The sequence below is a fragment of the Oryza sativa genome, chromosome 5 (genome assembly GCF_034140825.1).
Source record: "Oryza sativa Japonica Group chromosome 5, ASM3414082v1".
Lineage (NCBI taxonomy): Eukaryota > Viridiplantae > Streptophyta > Magnoliopsida > Poales > Poaceae > Oryza > Oryza sativa.
This window is the reverse complement of record NC_089039.1, coordinates 21429177-21447442: the sequence shown is the minus strand read 5'-3', so window position 1 is coordinate 21447442 and position 18266 is coordinate 21429177. Positions and strand designations below refer to the sequence as shown.

Below are 18266 nucleotides of genomic sequence, written 5' to 3'. Positions count from 1 at the left end.
TCTAAAAATTAATTAATCTAATCGTCGTTGGGGATTTTGTCGATGGGTTTTACCCGTCTATGGTATCTATAATGTATGGGATACATTGGTACTTAGGTATACACGAGATTACGGTAAAAAAGATATGAGATAGAGATTTGTATACGCTTCGGGCTTTCTACCACGTTGATTAAAGCTCAAATCAATCGGCCCCTCCAGCATTTGGCCCTAGACCACGAAGTGTCGAAGGTCCTCCATGACGCTGAGCTGCGGGGCCGCAGTGATCAGCCGCGGGAAAAATGGAGGAGCTGCAGTGCAGTGCTGCTCCATGTGCTTCCGCGTGAACGGAAGTCGAAGTCGTTGGCCACGAAAGGAGGGGGACAAGAAACACCTTTCTAGCCTTCCTCGCACTTAATCCGGATCGGGCCGCGTATGGTGATTGGTGAATGGTGATCGACCTGGCGCAGATAAGTGCTGGCCGCAGCCGCAGAGGCGCAGACACGCAGTAACGATTGCCACCCAGTAACGCAGGTCGATTGCCACCCGTCCCCTGCATAGGCGCATAGCAGTGTTATGTTAACGTACGGTTTGCTTGGTTTGTTTGGTGCGGCGAGTACGGTACTGTTAAGAAAAAAGCACGAATTACCCCCTGAACAATTGCGGTCGGCCGAATTACCCTCTAAACTCGAAAACCAGTCATTGCTCACTCTGAACTTTCAATACTAGACGAATTACCCCCCTCGATCCAATTCACAGCGGTTTTGTCCTACGTGGCGTACGCGTGGCAATCCGGTCAGCATTTTCTTTCTAAAAAAATAGTGGGACCCACCTGTCATACCTCTCCTTCCTCTCTTCCTCTCTCTCTATCTTCACACTCTCTCTCTCAATCTGCACGGTGATGGGGAGCCGGGAGCGCGAGCGGCGCGTGGGGGCGGACTAGCGGTGGGCGGCGGCGCAAGGGGCGGAGGACGGCGGTGGGCTAGCGACGAGCGGCGCACGGGGGCGGACTGGCGGTGGGCGACGGCGGACGCGAGCAGCTGGACGGGTTGATGAGCGAGACGTCGTCGCGGAGGGGATCTCAAGGTAGTAAGGTAAAGCGGCAACACCATGACGCCGACGAGCTTCCCCACCCAGGCGAGGAACATGACGAGCTGCAGCGACGGCGGCGGCGGCAAAGGAGGCGAGCAGCGGGGAATGAGGCGGCGGCGGCGAGGCGAGGCGAGGCGGCCGGCCCGCGCACGAGCGCCCGCTACTCGCCACGCCCGCCGCTGCTCCCGCCGCCGCCGGTTCCCCTGCCTACCCCGGAGGGCGCCGTCGCCGCCGACACTTCCCCCGCCCGCACTGGAGGGCGCCGCCGCCGCTGCCCCCGCCCGCCCTGGAGGGCGCCGTCATCGCCGCTGGTGGTGTGTGATGCGAACCCGCTAGGGTTTGTGGCCCGATCTTTCGATGAGAGGTAAGGGATAACTTGATTGGATGAAGACGACATTCACGGCCCGACTACAACCGTCCAAAGACGTTGCGCCTTAGCAACCGATACACCGTCTCCAATGGTCGCCGCTAACTTGTGGTGCGCGTCAACCCGGCCACGAGGGCACTCGTCCTGCAAGCAATCGAAGAACAAGCAAGAACAAGTAGGACAAGCACTGAAATTGCTAGATAAAGATGAAAGTTTCACTATCAAACACAATATGGTGGGGTTCCGATTACAGGCAGACGGGCGGTTTAGCCAACACGCGCGCTGCGAGCCGATAGCAAGTAGCTATCTCTATCATCAAAACCCAAGAAACTGTAAAGGGGTATCTAACTATTTAAGGAGGTGGGAGGATGACCTAAGGGAACCCTAGGGTCGTGCTCCACCTGGTTGGGGCGCACCCCACATGGGCCCCACTTGGGCCGGGGTCCCATACGAAGTTACAAGCCCATAGGCCCATTATAGGTGACGCGGCAACTTGTTGCTTCAATTGCGGCTCAATAAGATGGAATTTCACAATGAGGATGGATCCATTGGAAAGAGGACTCCAAGAGCTTTCCATCAAGTACTCACGGGCCGAAAACGGAGGTCGTATGCAGATTCGGCGACCGTTTGAAGTCAGTAGTGTAGTAGGTGGCTGAATCGGATTCCAGCACTTGGAGGACTTGATCTTGATATCTTCTTGTTCATCCATGATGTGAGCAATGGTTGCATCCATGGTAGCCATGGTCACATCATCCTCCCCTTCTTCACGGAAAACTGTCCTCGGTTTTTCCATATGGTGCTCTTTGCGTAGTCCATTTACAACAACATGTTTCTTCCAGTCAAAACAAGGCAAACTCGAGACAATTTGGTTAGCAATAACATTTCGCTCTAGCTTGCATGTTTTATCCACATGTATAGGAGGTTCTAAATCTGAACATATGTAAACTCTATGCACCAAATATATTCCTCTATCATCAGATTCGCCAAATATATGAAAAATAGCACTAGTTGGACAAGGCAAATCAGACTTAGCAAATAATTTCTTCTTCAAATTATCGAGCTCACAAAAATCATCAAACTGAACATAGCCCAAAGTATTTAAAGATGATAGCAATTCATGTTCCTGTACTTCATTAGCAATGTGAACAACATGCTTAAAATTGGCACACAAAGAAACACTAGAAATAGCATGTTCATTCACCAGTTGTGGCATGGATATAAGTGAAGCATTATCACACAACTCTTCTTTATCACAAGGAACAGCAAGTAAATCAACTTGTGACAAAGGCATCTCAGCAATTGTTTCCACTAATGGTTGCTCTTCTCTAGCATGAAAAGCTGACATTTTCAATTCATTAACGGCACACTCACCTTGATTAATTGCAGCACCATTAAGATTACCTGTGGTTCTCTGTTCGGATGATGTAGCTGCATCAGTCTTCTCTTCTTCCTTCGTGAGTGATGGAGATGGCACCTCGATCCTATTGCTCTTCTCCCCGTGAATGTTCTGAGCTCCCTGCAAAATGTCAGTAATAGGAGGCACAAGCATAGCTTGTTTCTCCCTTAGGTTCTTTAAAATATTGCTCTCAACACTGCAAGCAAGCATGAACAAGTGGCCTATATGATTATATGTCACATTAGTAAGCCCAGCCTGAACATCGGAATTAAGCCCTCTAAAAAATCTAGTCATTGTGTTCTCATTGCTTTCTTTTAAACCACTATAAGTGATACAAATTTTAAAGTTGTGAAAGTACTCCCGCACGGTTTTGTCACCTTGTTTTAAATGTTCTAATTTCTCAAGGAGAGTACGTTTATAATATGAAAACACAAAATTTTTCCTCATCATTGTTTTGCATTCATCCCAAGTTTCAAGCTTATTGCCAACAGTATACCACCAAAAAGATGCAGAACCAGTACACTTATTACTAGCAGCCTTAATCATTTCAGTATTAGAGAAATCATACTCGTCAAATTGTTTGTCTACTGCTAGCTCCCAATCAACATAAGCGGCGGAATCATACTTACCATCAAAAACTGGCAAAATAGATTCTACCCTTGCAAGATCATTATCATGTACCTCATCAGCATCATGTTGATCACTCCTCATGTCGCGACGAAGATGTCGATATGGAGCACAGTCATCCCCAATTGTCTTGCGTATCCCTGCCATTGTTAGTAGAAAACAAGAAACATGAACAAAAATATGTACGCTCCTATCAACTACTAGGTAGTGGTAGCTCGAATATCACACACACTCAAGCTTTTAACCAAGCTCTTACAAGTTCTTACCAAAGCAAGCGGAATGGTGACATACACCGACTCAATCAAGCATCCCAATGGAGGTTGGATGTATCGATGCATTGGCAAACACCTGTTGTACGGCTGCAATCAAATCTGTGGAGCTCTGGGTAGGCTTAAATATGTAGCAAAGGAATAGCAAATGCTCAAATCAGAGAATGCAAAGTTGAATAATTGTTCAAAGTCAAGCACCGTGCTGGTCCTAGGCTAGAACGTACTAGAGACGCGAGCCTAGACACAAACGATACCACAAGATAGCACTAGGAACAGATCATGCACAACTCTGATATATGAAGTTCAGCTCAAACATAACAATATTTTCTCTTTTCTTTCTTTCTTCTTTCTTTTTTTTTGATTTTATTTTACAAAAATAGATTCAAGGACCTCAATGTAAGATTATAGGGACTCAAACGTAAATACAAAATTTACAGGGACTCAAATGTAAAAGTTCAAACCCAAAATTAGAACTATACTAAAATGGAATCCTCTCGTCCTGTAGGTTCCGTTTTTGCAAACGGATTTTCAATCCGATAGTCGAAAAATTTTCACCAAGCAGTATGCAAGATCACGGTATAGATTGAAACCGTGACCGAGAGGAGACACTCGGACTCGGCCTGGTCGCGGACCCGGGGTGGTGGTGGGTGAGGAAAGGAAGGATGCGGCACTACCTAGGAGTCCGGTTATGGTGAGAGAAAAAGGGAAACTGATTTCAAACAATCTGATCTACTATTTCTTTCCAGATTAAACTCTCATACTTCCAAAAACAGATTTGGAAATTCTTCTTCCTCCTCTCTACACCGGCAACAAGCACAGGCCGATCTATTCACGGGCAAATCAGAAACTCAAGCAAATCCTAAATGCAACTCCAAAACTGACCGATAAAAAATCCTGAAAACTACAAAAACAGAACCGTGGCAGCGAGCCGATTCCGTTTTCGTAGGTCCCGACAACAACAGAGACACGGTGGCAGCGACGACTGTGGTACAAAACGTGACCAGAACTCGAAACTCTAAACGAACTAGACGCTAAGACCAGCAACACGACGTGATGATGCAACACAAAATTCAACAAAGCAAAAACTGAAAAGAACAATGCAATGGCACAATATGGCTAGGTAAATGATACGAATTTTTTTGTATGGCTATTTTCTGGTTATAGGAAGATAAAAACTCACCGAGCAACGAAAACTCTGATACCACCTGATGCGAACCCGCTAGGGTTTGTGGCCCGATCTTTCGATGAGAGGTAAGGGATAACTCGATTGGATGAAGACGACGTTCACGGCCCGACTACAACCGTCCAAAGACGCTGCGCCTTAGCAACCGATACACCGTCTCCAATGGTCGCCGCGAACTTGTGGTGCGCGTTAACCCGGCCACGAGGGCACTCGTCCTGCAAGCAATCGAAGAACAAGCAAGAACAAGTAGGACAAGCACTGAAATTGCTAGATAAAGATGAAAGTTTCACTATCAAACACAATATGGTGGGGTTCCGATTACAGGCAGACGGGCGGTTTAGCCAACACGCGCGCTGCGAGCCGGTAGCAAGTAGCTATCTCTATCATCAAAACCCAAGAAACTGTAAAGGGGTATCTAACTATTTAAGGAGGTGGGAGGACGACCTAAGGGAACCCTAGGGTCGTGCTCCACCTGGTTGGGGCGCACCCCACATGGGCCCCACTTGGGCCGGGGTCCCAGACGAAGTTACAAACCCATAGGCCCATTATAGGTGACGCGGCACCTTGTTGCTTCAATTGCGGCTCAATAAGATGGAATTTCGCAATGAGGCTGGATCCATTGGAAAGAGGACTCCAAGAGCTTTCCATCAAGTACTCACGGGCCGAAAACGGAGGTCGTATGCAGATTTGGCGGCCGTTTGAAGTCAGTAGTGTAGTAGGTGGCCGAATCGGATTCCAGCACTTGGAGGACTTGATCTTGATATCTTCTTGTTCATCCATGATGTGAACAATGGTTGTATCCGTGGTAGCCATGGTCACATCAGTGTGGGACATCACCAACCCGTCCAGCCGCTCGCGCCGCCGCTCGCCGCCAGACCGCCCTCGCGCCATCCGCTCGCCGCCAGTCCGCCCCCGCGCGCCGCTCACGCCGCCGACCACCGCCAGTCCGCCCCCGTGCCTCGCTCGTGCCGCCGCTCGCCTCCAGTCAGCCCCCGCGCGCTGCTCACGCCACCGCCCACCTCCCGTCCGTCCCCGCGCACCGCTCGCCGCTCGTTGCCAGTCCACCGCCGTTCTCCGCCGCTCGCGCCGCCGCACACCGCTAGTCCGCCCCCGCGCGCCGCTCGCGCTCCCCGTCACCGTGACAGAGAGAGAGAGAAGATAGAAAGAGAGGAAGAGAGGAAGGAGAGGTATGACATTGACAGGTGAGTCCCACTATTTTTTTTTAGAAAGAAAATGCTGACCGGATTACCACGCATACGCCACGTAGGACAAAACTGCTGTGAATTGGATTGAGGGGGGTAATTCGTCCGGTATTGAAAGTTCAGGGTGAGCAATGACTGGTTTTCGGGTTTAGGGGGATAATTCAGCCGACCGCAATTATTCGGGGGGTAATTCGTACTTTTTCCTACTGTTAATTTGATAAAATATGATTTTTTTTAAAAAAAAATGGTTATGTTAGAATCATATGGGTATACTCCATATAATTTTGAAAATAATTTTTAAAAAAATCAAGGGGCCACCATAGTAAGGGTAGCAATACTTAATCATCTTTGGTTGTGTTTAATCCACGTCAAAATTAGAAGTTTAGTTGAAATTAGAACGATGTGACGGAAAAGTTGGAAGTTTGTTTGTGTAGAGAAGTTTTGATGTGATGGAAAAGTTGAAAGTTTGAAGAAAAATTCTGGAACTAAACACGCCGTTTGTTAGTTCAATTTGTATATCACCAGATAGACTTGCGCTATCTCACTCAACAATAAACCAATAAATTGTTATTTTTATCTTTAAGGTCCTTTATAGGAGACTGGAATTGCTAGTCACCTCAGACAGGAGGGAGTAACTTACGGCGGCTGGCCCCGATACGTCACCCTGCACGGCCAGCCGCCGTCATCACCTCCTTGCTCATGAGGGTGGTAGTGAGAGAGAGAGAGTGTGAGTGGAGAGGAAGAGGAAGAGATAAAGGAGAGCATAAGATTGAATAGGTGGTGTTGAGAGTGAGAGCTAGATATTTATTAGTAGTAGTTATCCTGTGTATATATGACTTCGTTCTCTAGGCTCCTATCGGATGGCCTAATAAGCCAAAGAAAAAGCTAAATTTTGAATTTTTAAGCTTAATTTTGAGATTGATTTTGAGATATTTTTAACGTAGTTTCTTTTTCAATATTGGCTTTTAAGTCACAAAGAATACATTTATAAAAGTTTTACCTATAAATTTATTTTTATTTCTTAATAAGCCAAACGATGGGGACCCTAGATTTCCCGATAGAATAGAAGGGATTAATTTTACGTGTCAACAAGTTGGATCAAATTCTCATGGGAAAGGGATTAAATGATCACAATGGTACGCCAAAAAACGTTGGAGATACGTGCTAACGATACAGGTTAAAAGCAGACATTAAAAGCCTTTAGCTGTTACCCCAGTACTAGAATTTACCTCGCCACGTCTCCTACGCCCTCGACAAATTAATGCACGACGATCGACCTCCACGAATCGTGAGTTCGAAACACACCACCGGAGCGGAAGCAGAGTATGTGCCGCCTCACCGTAGCGGCCGCAGCGGTGTTCGCCGCCGCGGTCTCGGTGGCGCACGGTGCCCGCGTCTTGGAGGAGAGGATGTGGCGGCCGGTGGGCGCGCGGGTGGTATCTGCGGGCAATTGGCCCAACATCCTCGACTCCCTGCCTCTCGGAGAACCCGACTTCGCCGGCGCCGGTGGCCCTGTGGCCTCCGCCTCCGCCTCCGCCGGCGCCGACGGAAAGAAGGGCTCCGGCGCCTTTGGCGTTCATGGTGAGAGGTTCGGGGAGCGGGAGCTCAGTATCAACGTGTACGACAAAATACCTCTCTTTGGACCGTGATTTGATATTCTATATTCATCATCCATGTGTTAGCTACCATGCATATATGCATGTTCACGCATTGACTAAACGAGAGATGATGATTCAAGCTTCTCGAGTTTTCAATAAAAGAAAAGGGACATGGTAATTACAAAATAATATAATTGTACTATAGGCATATTTAACATATTTTTAGAGGAATTTTTTAATGTTATGTAGGCAGTCCCTACTGATACACATCTCTACCCCGTATTACTGTGGATTATGATAGTCTTGTTTTTTAACGCTACAAATGGAGTATTGGCGTATTGTGTGTATTAAAAAACTGAACTAGTGTGAGAGAATCAGAGAATTACCCAAGCACATGAGGTCCATTATTGTTGGGCCGGAACGTGACTCTCTCCCCCGTGCAGCCCATATAGTTGAGTCGGAATGCTTTCATTTCATGTTTCTCATCTTGATGTCGAGTTTGAATCGTGTTCTTAAATCATAATATCAGATATAACACGTTCCGGTAAAGCACCAGTAATATAGTGGTGAAGTCGTGGGGTGCGTGACTCCATTCACCAGGGTTTTAAGTCCTAATACCCACAAATATTATGCACATGCGGTGGATTTTTAACAGGATTTTAGTGAGATTAGGGATGTGCCACATGGTTTCTATCTCTTAGAAACAGGATGTGTTAGGATGTGAGTGTGGTGTTTCATGTGTAATAGTGTGTGCGTGCGCAACTGCCATGTAATAAAAAGGGAAAAAACATCAACTTGTAAAATTAATGTAACTGAGGTCCTATCACAATATAGTGCCCGATTCGGCTGAGTCGGTATGGGATCCACATGTATGGGCAATTCAATTTAAAACAAAAATAAATAGATAGATGGATCCCACATATCAGTGACTCATCCTCTCCTTCTCTCTCTGTTTCTCTCAACCTTTCTCCGCCCTTTTTCTCGGTGGCGTTTTGTGGCCGGGGATGAGATGGGTTGATTAGGACGTGCGGCTGAGTGGGATGGTCATGCAGGCACAGGAAGAAGGCATCGGCGTTGGGGAAAGAGGAGGAATGGGGATCCTGCCAAGGTCGTCGCTGTTGGATATCGCAGCGCGTCATCACAGCCTCGCGAGCAGTTGGGCCACCTCTAGCCGGCTTCTCCGCTTGGGAGCCGTTTCCATACACTTAGGTTTGGCGGTTGGCCGACTGCCGCTATCGAGAGCCGAGGGGGCTCGCCGCCTAGTGCCCCAAGCCCTTCCCGTTTGCCTCCCGCCGACAACCGCTCTTCTCCCCATCAACCACGTGGAGTTGGCGGAGCTCGTGGCGGACGCCAACTAGGTGAGGCCGAGGTGGAGCTCTCTCATCGTCTCGGGCCATCCTCTTGTCCCGCCTCCGGCCAGTAGCCACCCTTCTCACTGTCGATCACGTGGAGTTGATGGAGCTTCCTCATCGTGTCAGGCCATCCTTCTCCCTGTTGTCCACCTCTTGCTGGTGCCTGCCCCTCACTCCGTCAGCCGCACGGAGTCGACGAAGCTCCCTTGTCATGTCGGGACACCCTTCTTTCTGCGGCGCGCTCACCGCCGGCTGCCGCCAGCTAACCTTCTCCCCGCTTATCCGTCGGCCCTATCCACGCCACACGTGGCTTGCCTCCTAACCTGGTGAGGATGGGACAACCCTTTTCCCCGTTGATAGGAAGAAAGAGTTGGCTATTGACATGTGGGGTTTGCATGGGTCCCACGCTAACTCGGCATAGCTGACCAGAGTCAAAGTGTCACGTCGGACGAAACCGGGAGCCGTACTGCCTTGGGACAAAAATTAGCACAGTTTTATGAGTTCAAGGATGGGCTATTTCTGGTAATGCGGTTCATGGATGAATTTCAATCCCAGCGTCAAGACAAGGGACCAAAAGTGAACTTATTCCAATTACCACGTACGTGTGGTCCATTATAGTTGGGCCGGAACGTGACTCGCACTTGCGTGCAGCCCATAATAGTTGGGTGGTTGGGCCGGAACGGAATTACCGCGCGTGCATCCCATGGCTCCATCAGTGTTGACCTGTAACGGGACTCCCCCGTTTTCCCGGCTGCCGGCGGCTGCAGCCGCCGCCACTGCCGACACAGGAAATTCTCAATTGGACCTCCTCGCCACCCTGCGAGTTGCCGCGACTCGATCCGTTGCGGCCACTCCCGAAGTCCCATCTCGATCACCGGCCGGTGCTCTGCATGCGTGTCTCGAGTCTGGACAACAACATTTTCTCCACGCTAACAGTCGAGAGAAAAGAAAAATAAAGAAGATCTGAACCCAAATGCTAATACTAGTGTACACTCGTCAGTTGTCTCTGTACAAAACCACCATGGCGTATCGTTCCGCCGCTATCACCGGCCTAGCGCGCCACTCCGCAGCCGCAGATCGAGTTGGGTCTCCCACCCACGGCGACAGTGGCGACGGCACCATGCACGGCCCCGCGCGCCAACGGATCAGCGAGCAGTGGATCGCCTCGACCGATCGACGTACAGCAAACGAGCCAACCAGCCGTGTCCCTTTCCCGGCGAGGAATCATCGGTCGCTGGCTTAGCTAGCTCCATGCCTGCATGCGCAGCCGGTGAATGCGGGGGGCCCTGTTTCGTCTTACTACGTGAGATCGAGTCACAGGTCACATGTCGCAGTCAAGCATTAGCCCTTGTTAGCCACTGGCCACCAGCTAAGCTAAGTACTAGCTAGTCAGTGGTCACTGGTCACTCACATTACATAATGAGAACTTAAGCATCTAGACAGATCGAGCTGCATGGATGCATCATAATGCCAATCTGCCTTTGTTATTTGTACCTGGAATCTGATCGCAGGATAATCCACGGCCTTGCCTGATTAATCAATGAATCAATGATCATTGATTTGATTATTCTCTGCTTGGACGCTTGGTCCATACTGTACATTGATAAAGAGTAAATTCATGTGATGTTTGCTTGCACCAGTACTAACCAACACGTACGCCTCGCCCAATCAGGAATCCGTGGGGGCAGCCTCGCCATGAATGGGGGGCTAACCGTGTCTTCATACCTGTCGGATAGCAATCACTGTCTGGTGATTCTGAACTCCGGAATGCAGAGGCAGCGACGCAGCGTCACATTTCTGAACCGACATCCGACAATGCACGTTGTGAGTGTTGCTCGCTGAGATGATTAGGCGTTGATGTCTTCTCCTGTACAATGAGTGCCCGGTTATTTGTTCGCCGACGATTGTGGGCGTGCTTAATCTGCTGTTCGCAAGAGTTTCGCTGAACAAGCATCATGACAGGATGATTACAGATGCTAACACAGGAATAGTTCAGCTATGTACTATTTTGGCTTGTGTTCTTTCTAGAGGTGGCCAAGTGGGAGGCAAGATAGCTGGCCCCCAATTCCGTTAAGATAGGAGGAAACAAAGTTTCAGTCTTCCAGAGCACAGAGTTACAGAAAAGATAAAAACAGAGAAAATGAGTTGCAGAGTTTACAGTGAAGGAATCAAGAAAACCAGACACACCCTGCTGTAAACAGCTGCTGCTCTTGAGCTGTATTGCCGAATCTCTGCAACTTCATGCTTCTCCCTGATGAATAGCAGAACTCCCTGCTTTCCATTCCAGAGAAAAAACATGCATTATAAATGGTGTTTCAAAAATAGAAGAAATGGCCGCACCAAGCTACTGGCGAATGCGTTAAATGTGCAAATGATTGGGTTCGTTTCGTTCTGGCAATCTAGTCGCGTGTGGGAACATACTTCACCATTATCAACTTCCATGTTCATCCGCGTACTGAACACATGACAAGTCCAAAGAGTAACCCGTTTTCTTTTCCTCACGTTGTCCGTACTAGCCAACAAGGCAACAAGTTTGAGCAGACTCTACACTGAAAAAACTAACAAGATTGCTGTAGCATGTGCAGAGAAGACAGGGCAACTGGGCAACGGACCAAACGGTAGATGCATGATACGCCATCATACACTTGTAAAGTAGTGTACACTCAACTTTCCAATTGCCCGGCCCTGTACTACAAGACGCTACGTCCAAGTCCAACACCACGCGTGGTTCGGATCGCAAATAATCGCCGGTTAGTAACACCATGACCACGAGGACATTTCCGGTTCTTAGGGCTCTTTGATTCGTAAGGAAAATGTATGTATTTTGGAGGATTTTAATCCTATGAAAAAAAATCATATAAATGCCTTTGAAACAAAGGATTGAATTCTATCCAATCCTTTAAAATTCCTATGGAATGGGTAATCCTATGCACATTTTGGAGAAAAGTTAGCAAGAGGTCTAACCACTTGGAACATTTCCTCTGAGTCTATCTCTCTCATCTGATTCCTTCGTTTTTCCTGTGGTCCAATCAAACGGCCATTCCTGTATTTTTCCTATGTTTTGCAATCCTCTGGTTTACAATTGTATTCCTGCCAAAATCCTGTGTTTTTTCTATTCCTCTGTTTCTTCATTCCTACGATTCAAAGTGCCCTTAGTTTGCACTAGCTTGGCCTTACAGGGACTACGCAACCACCAATCGGGTCGGATCCATCCATCTCCCCAATCCCCTGTAACACCCGTACGCCGGTAGTACGAGTTAAATAGCCGGTGCATGCATCGCTACATACTACGGTGTAGTGTACCACGGTCGCGTCGACGTGCCGGAGTTCATCGCCGGACATGGCGACCGCCGTCGTACCCGGGATTTGCCACGCGGTGGCGTTGATGTGGCTTCTTCTCGTGTTGTTTTGCTGGGCGCCGGGGTTGACGTCGGCGGCCGATACGGCGGCGTACATTGTGCACATGGACAAGTCGGCCATGCCGAGGGCGTTCGCCAGCCAGGCGAGCTGGTACGAGTCCACCCTCGCCGCGGCGGCGCCCGGGGCCGACATGTTCTACGTGTACGACAACGCCATGCACGGCTTCGCGGCGCGGGTGACCGCGGACGAGCTGGAGAAGCTGAGGGGGTCCAGGGGCTTCGTGTCGTGCTACCCCGACGACGCGAGGGCGGTGAGGCGTGACACGACGCACACGCCGGAGTTCCTCGGCGTCAGCGCGTCGTCGGGCGGGCTGTGGGAGGCGTCGGAGTACGGCGAGGACGTCATCGTCGGCGTGGTGGACACGGGCGTGTGGCCCGAGAGCGCGAGCTTCCGCGACGACGGGCTCCCGCCGGTGCCGGCACGGTGGAAGGGCTACTGCGAGTCCGGCACGGCGTTCGACGCCGGGAAGGTGTGCAACCGGAAGCTCGTCGGCGCGCGCAAGTTCAACAAGGGGCTCGTCGCGGCGACCAACCTGACCATCGCCGTCAACTCCCCGCGCGACACCGACGGGCACGGCACGCACACGTCGTCCACGGCCGCGGGCTCGCCCGTGGCGGGCGCGTCGTTCTTCGGCTACGCGCCCGGCACCGCGCGCGGCATGGCGCCCCGCGCCAGGGTGGCCATGTACAAGGCCCTGTGGGACGAAGGCACGTACCCGTCCGACATACTCGCCGCCATAGACCAGGCCATCGCCGACGGCGTCGACGTCCTCTCCCTCTCCCTTGGCCTGAACGACGTCCCGTTCTACCGAGACCCCATCGCCATCGGCGCCTTCGCGGCGATGCAGCGCGGCGTGTTCGTGTCAACCTCGGCCGGTAACGACGGCCCCGACCCCGGCTTCCTCCACAACGGCACGCCGTGGACGCTCACCGTCGCGTCGGGCACGGGCGACCGGGAGTTCGCCGGCATCGTCAGGCTCGGCGACGGCACGACCGTCATTGGCCAGTCAATGTACCCAGGCAGCCCGAGCACCATCGCGAGCTCCGGGTTCGTCTTCCTCGGCGCGTGCGACAACGACACGGCGCTCGCGAGAAACCGCGACAAGGTCGTGCTCTGCGACGCCACGGACTCCCTCAGCGCCGCCATTTTCGCGGTGCAGGTCGCCAAGGCGCGCGCCGGGCTGTTCCTCTCCAACGACTCGTTCAGGGAGCTCTCCGAGCACTTCACCTTCCCCGGCGTGATACTGAGCCCGCAGGATGCCCCCGCGCTGCTGCAGTACATCAAGAGGAGCCGCGCGCCCAGGGCGTCGATCAAGTTCGGGGTGACCATCCTGGGCACCAAGCCGGCGCCGGTGGTGGCGACGTACTCGTCGCGCGGCCCGTCGGCGAGCTGCCCGACGGTGCTCAAACCCGACGTGCTCGCGCCGGGCTCTCTCATCCTCGCCTCGTGGCCGGAGAACGTCAGCGTCTCCACCGTTGGGAGCCAGCAGCTGTACAGCCGCTTCAACGTCATCTCCGGCACGTCCATGTCGTGCCCGCACGCGTCCGGGGTGGCGGCGCTGATCAAGGCCGTGCACCCGGAGTGGAGCCCCGCCGCGGTGCGGTCGGCGATGATGACGACGGCGAGCGCGGTGGACAACACCAACGCGCCCATCAAGGACATGGGGCGGGCCAACCGCGGCGCGACGCCGCTGGCGATGGGCTCGGGACACATCGACCCCAACCGCGCCGTGGACCCGGGCCTCGTCTACGACGCCGGGGCCGACGACTACGTCAAGCTCATGTGCGCCATGAACTACACGGCGGCGCAGATCAAGACCGTGGCGCAGTCGCCGTCCTCCGCCGTGGACTGCGCCGGCGCGACCCTGGACCTCAACTACCCGTCGTTCATCGCGTTCTTCGACCCCGGCGCCACCGCCCCGGCCGCGAGGACGTTCACCAGGGCGGTGACCAACGTCGGCGACGCGCCGGCGAGCTACAGCGCCAAGGTGAAGGGCCTGGGCGGGCTGACGGTGAGCGTCTCGCCGGAGAGGCTGGTCTTCGGCCGCAAGCACGAGACGCAGAAGTACACGGTGGTGATCCGCGGGCAGATGAAGAACAAGACCGACGAGGTGCTCCATGGGTCGCTGACGTGGGTCGACGACGCCGGCAAGTACACGGTGAGGAGCCCGATTGTGGCGACGACGGCGAGCTCGGCTCCGCTATAGGACACCTGCACAGTGACTAGATTACGCTCTCATTCTCATAAGTCATTTCCGTTCGACTTAAAAGGAAAACAAAAACAAATAAAAGCAACTAATACTTGTGTGTCAGCAGCAGAGCATACGATAAAACGGTTTTAGATGTTGTAACTTTTGAAATGATTTTTTCAAAAGGAAAACTTGAAATGATAATATTGGAGGTTAGCTAGATTCTTCAAGATGACAGTGTATGCAATTTATTAGTTTTTCGAAACAGTTCATTACTATTTCTTTTTTTCTTTTCTGTTTGATGATGGGAAGACAAAAAGGATAAAGCGGAGCACATTTTCCTTATCTTTTGATTCAATCATTTGTTAGGTCTGAATCGACCATATCCCGTGAGAGTCGAATAATTAGGAGTGGCACAAAGATGGTCTGTAGGTATGCCAATGGATCCAAGCAATCCGCTGTTGATACTGTTCATCATGGAGTTCTTCTGGATCCCAATTCCAATATAAGTAGTGGAGCATCTGCCCTTGCCCTGTCATAGACCATAGGCAAGTAATTCATGCATATTTTGTTGTCAGCAATATGGGTACCCATTACATTTAGAAGTTTGCTGAAACAATATTTTTCTCAAGCAGATATAAGATGTTTACGTTAAACAATTTACACATAGGAAAAAGAAAAATGTGAACAGCAGGGGATTTCTTCAGATGGTCTAAAGTGTCTAACCGCCGTGGCGCCGTACACCCCTGATTGAACCAATACATCCCCTTAAAAACTGAAAAAGAATTGAAAACAATAGATGGCTTATGTGTAACAAGTTGCACTCTGTACAACTCAAGCTTGCGAACATTTTTGCAGGATTATTTTCAAAAAGCAAAGACGTCGTCCATATACATATCTGGTTGATTCAATTTTACCATCATCGGCATAAAAAGCATTTTATAGCTCAGCAGTCCTGCATTAAGCATCACCATCGAGACTAGACTATAGGAGCTACAGTACACTGTTACAAACATGGTCCAAAACTTGATTGTGGTAGGCAATGAAGCTGCACCATTGCCTTGTACCTTATTCAGATCCGGTTGCCATCAAGAACTCTCCCTCACATACTAGGTCGCCTCCAACATATGCTTTTCCTTCCATCTTTGCGATTCCAAACCTCTTCTGCAACTTGATCAGAGTCATCCTTATAATCAAGGTGTCTCCAGCAATCACAGGCTTACGAAATCTCACTTTATCAATCCCTGCAAAAAAGAAGTTCTCTCGAGATCCACCAACTTCAGGTTGCAACATAACCAGACCTCCAACCTGGGCCATTGCCTGCACATCAAGGTAAAAACTATTTTGTCACTAGGCAGGGAGTTGTCTTGCTGATGCTAGACCAGAGGAAATACCTAAGATCGAGCACGCATGTTCTCATCAAACAGAAAGAAAAGGAAAAGTTACACCTACGCCTCAAGGAGGACACCAAACAATAGCATCAAATACCAGATTATTTTGAAATCCTTTTATAGCCTTTATAATTCAATGCATCAAGAAGCTTGCAGATCATTAGGTCATGATTGCTATCTATGTAGCATAAACGTATAAGCCTAAGATACTTATGTGTGTTGCTACCACCTAGCACTACCAGTTATAACTACAATAATCAAGGACAGTTCACTCAGTTCATCACCCCAATAGTTCGTTAACTCTTCAGGCACTCAACCCATTGTGCCAAGTTAAATAAGAATGCTTATTTTTTTAGTTTAATTATGACAACATTATGTTCAGTAGTAAAGAAAATGAGCAAGGAAAACCTGTCATGCTGAAACAAGGCCAAATGATTATAATTTCAAGGGAAGCACCAGTAAAGTAACCACAACTTAGAAATTGTTAAATGTAAATTAAGCAACATATGAACACAAACGTACTGGCAAACAAAATCAATGTATACCTCCACCATAAGAACACCAGGCATTATAGGTCTCTCCGGAAAATGCCCTGGGAAGAAGTTATCATTTATTGTAACATTCTTGATCCCAACAGCATATTCCCCTGGCTTGTAATCAATCACTCTATCAACCAGAAGGAATGGAAACCTACATGCACACCCACAAAAACATACTAGTTAACAGAAGAAACTTAAGTATGCTTGATCAAATAAACATGTGATAGCAAATCCATAACCCAAAAAAAAACTATTTTCCCCTTCGTTGACAATGCCATGCTGTTTGGTTATTAGCATTCTGCAAGGTTTTACAGCACATATAAAACCGCTCTTTTTTCAGAAAAGAAAGAAGAACAACACTTCTTCTCATTCCCCTCTCTTCTTTTTTTGGAAGTGATGCTATTTTTATGTTCATTATGACCAAGTCTTATAGCTAGAGAAACTCGGGTCAATGTACACACTCCAGAAGATCACCTTTCCAAAGCGGCACACGGCATATAACTGATGTAACTAATGGATCTTGTAGAGCACTAATCAGAATCTGTTTCGTACAATCGCATCAGAAGTTTCCTTCAGTCAAACGCACTAGCAGTCTAGCACCCCGTGAATTGCTTGATTAAATGCCACAATCCACACGTATATAACTAATAAGGAATTGGCTCAATGTTCCATGATCAATCCAATCGAAGCTATGCACATAATCATGCTTAAACAAACAACCTGAATAACAAAAGAAAGAATAGAGTAACCCAAAGAAAACCATTTACCTGTGCGGCAAGATATCGCGGATTTGGTTGATGTCCATCACAGCCGGGAAGGGAGGAAACCCTGAACCACCAGAGAGATCACCACCCCAGAAACACACGGAACCAGTCCAGTGACCCAAACAATTAATTCCAATAGCAATACAAACAAACAAGAGTTCAACAAGGGCGAAGAAGGTACCGACTCTTCTCTATGGGCATCTCGCCCTCGCCCCCGTGGCCGGCGGCGGCGGCGCACCGGGCCACGACCGGCCTGGCGGCCGGGGCCGAGAGAGCCGCCGGCGCGGGGCGGGGCAGGAGGGGAAGGCGGGAGGGGAGGACACGGGCGGAGGGGAGGGAGCAGCACGGAGATCTTGGCATCGCCGCGGTCTCCATTGGCGCCCGCGCCCGTTTGGGCTGTTGCTGCGGAGAAGGGGAGGAGGAGGAGGACGAGCAGAGTGGAAGCGTGGCGAAGGGGAACGAGGTGGCCAGGTGGAGAGAGGGGTTTTAGTGGAGCTTTGGGATCTCAGCCAAGGTTTGACCTATACCCTCTTGGTCGGCAAAAATCCTCGAATTCAAATCTTGGTGGCTAAACAAACGTATGAATAATTTTAAAAATGGGGTAAATTGATTAATAAGATTTTAAAAGGATGTATTTAGAGAGATTTTCTTCCGTCCGGTAGATTGTACTGGTAGGTACTAGCACCGGGAGGTACAAAATCAAATCTGGCCGTCCATCTTTAGGGGGTACGATTGGGAAATAAGAAAGAGAAGCGGAATGATCTCCGGAATCGCGCCACCGCTTTCCTCCCTAGGCGGCGCTCTTTCTTTCCTCCCTCCTCACCGCTTCTTTCTCATCTATTCCTCCCTCCGAGCGCAGAAACGGAACGGCATAGTCGCGCCACATGCCCACATCCATGCCC

At 49.9% G+C, this 18266-nt stretch overlaps 2 protein-coding genes across 2 annotated transcripts; one reads left to right on the top strand and one right to left on the bottom strand.

Annotated features, from left to right (window-relative positions):
• Window positions 1-12292: 12292 nt before the first annotated feature.
• Window positions 12293-14956, top strand: LOC4338899 (subtilisin-like protease SBT3). Its single transcript, XM_015785216.3, has one exon. The coding sequence runs from the start codon at window positions 12403-12405 to the stop codon at window positions 14686-14688; it is 2286 nt and encodes a 761-aa protein (XP_015640702.1). The 5' UTR covers window positions 12293-12402; the 3' UTR covers window positions 14689-14956.
• A 554-nt stretch (window positions 14957-15510) lies between these two features.
• Window positions 15511-17824, bottom strand: LOC4338898 (uncharacterized). The gene is made up of 4 exons (XM_015785219.2): window positions 17550-17824; window positions 17368-17428; window positions 16607-16751; window positions 15511-15990 (listed from the first exon to the last, which is right to left on the bottom strand). Exons 1-4 carry the CDS (start codon window positions 17737-17739, stop codon window positions 15739-15741), a joined length of 648 nt encoding a protein of 215 aa, XP_015640705.1. The 5' UTR covers window positions 17740-17824; the 3' UTR covers window positions 15511-15738.
• Window positions 17825-18266: the final 442 nt, after the last annotated feature.

What these genes read in the sequence shown, in the direction of transcription:
- LOC4338898 (XM_015785219.2), bottom strand. Translation starts at nt 17,739, where the DNA reads ATGGAGACCGCGGCGATGCCAAGATCTCCGTGCTGCTCCCTCCCCTCC. An exon ending in CGAGATGCCCATAGAGAAGA is followed by an intron (nt 17,429 to 17,549) that starts GTCGGTACCTTC and finishes CTGGTGGTTCAG; the next exon opens with GGTTTCCTCCCTTCCCGGCT. An exon ending in CGCGATATCTTGCCGCACAG is followed by an intron (nt 16,752 to 17,367) that starts GTAAATGGTTTT and finishes GTGTGCATGTAG; the next exon opens with GTTTCCATTCCTTCTGGTTG.
- LOC4338899 (XM_015785216.3), top strand. Translation starts at nt 12,403, where the DNA reads ATGGCGACCGCCGTCGTACCCGGGATTTGCCACGCGGTGGCGTTGATG.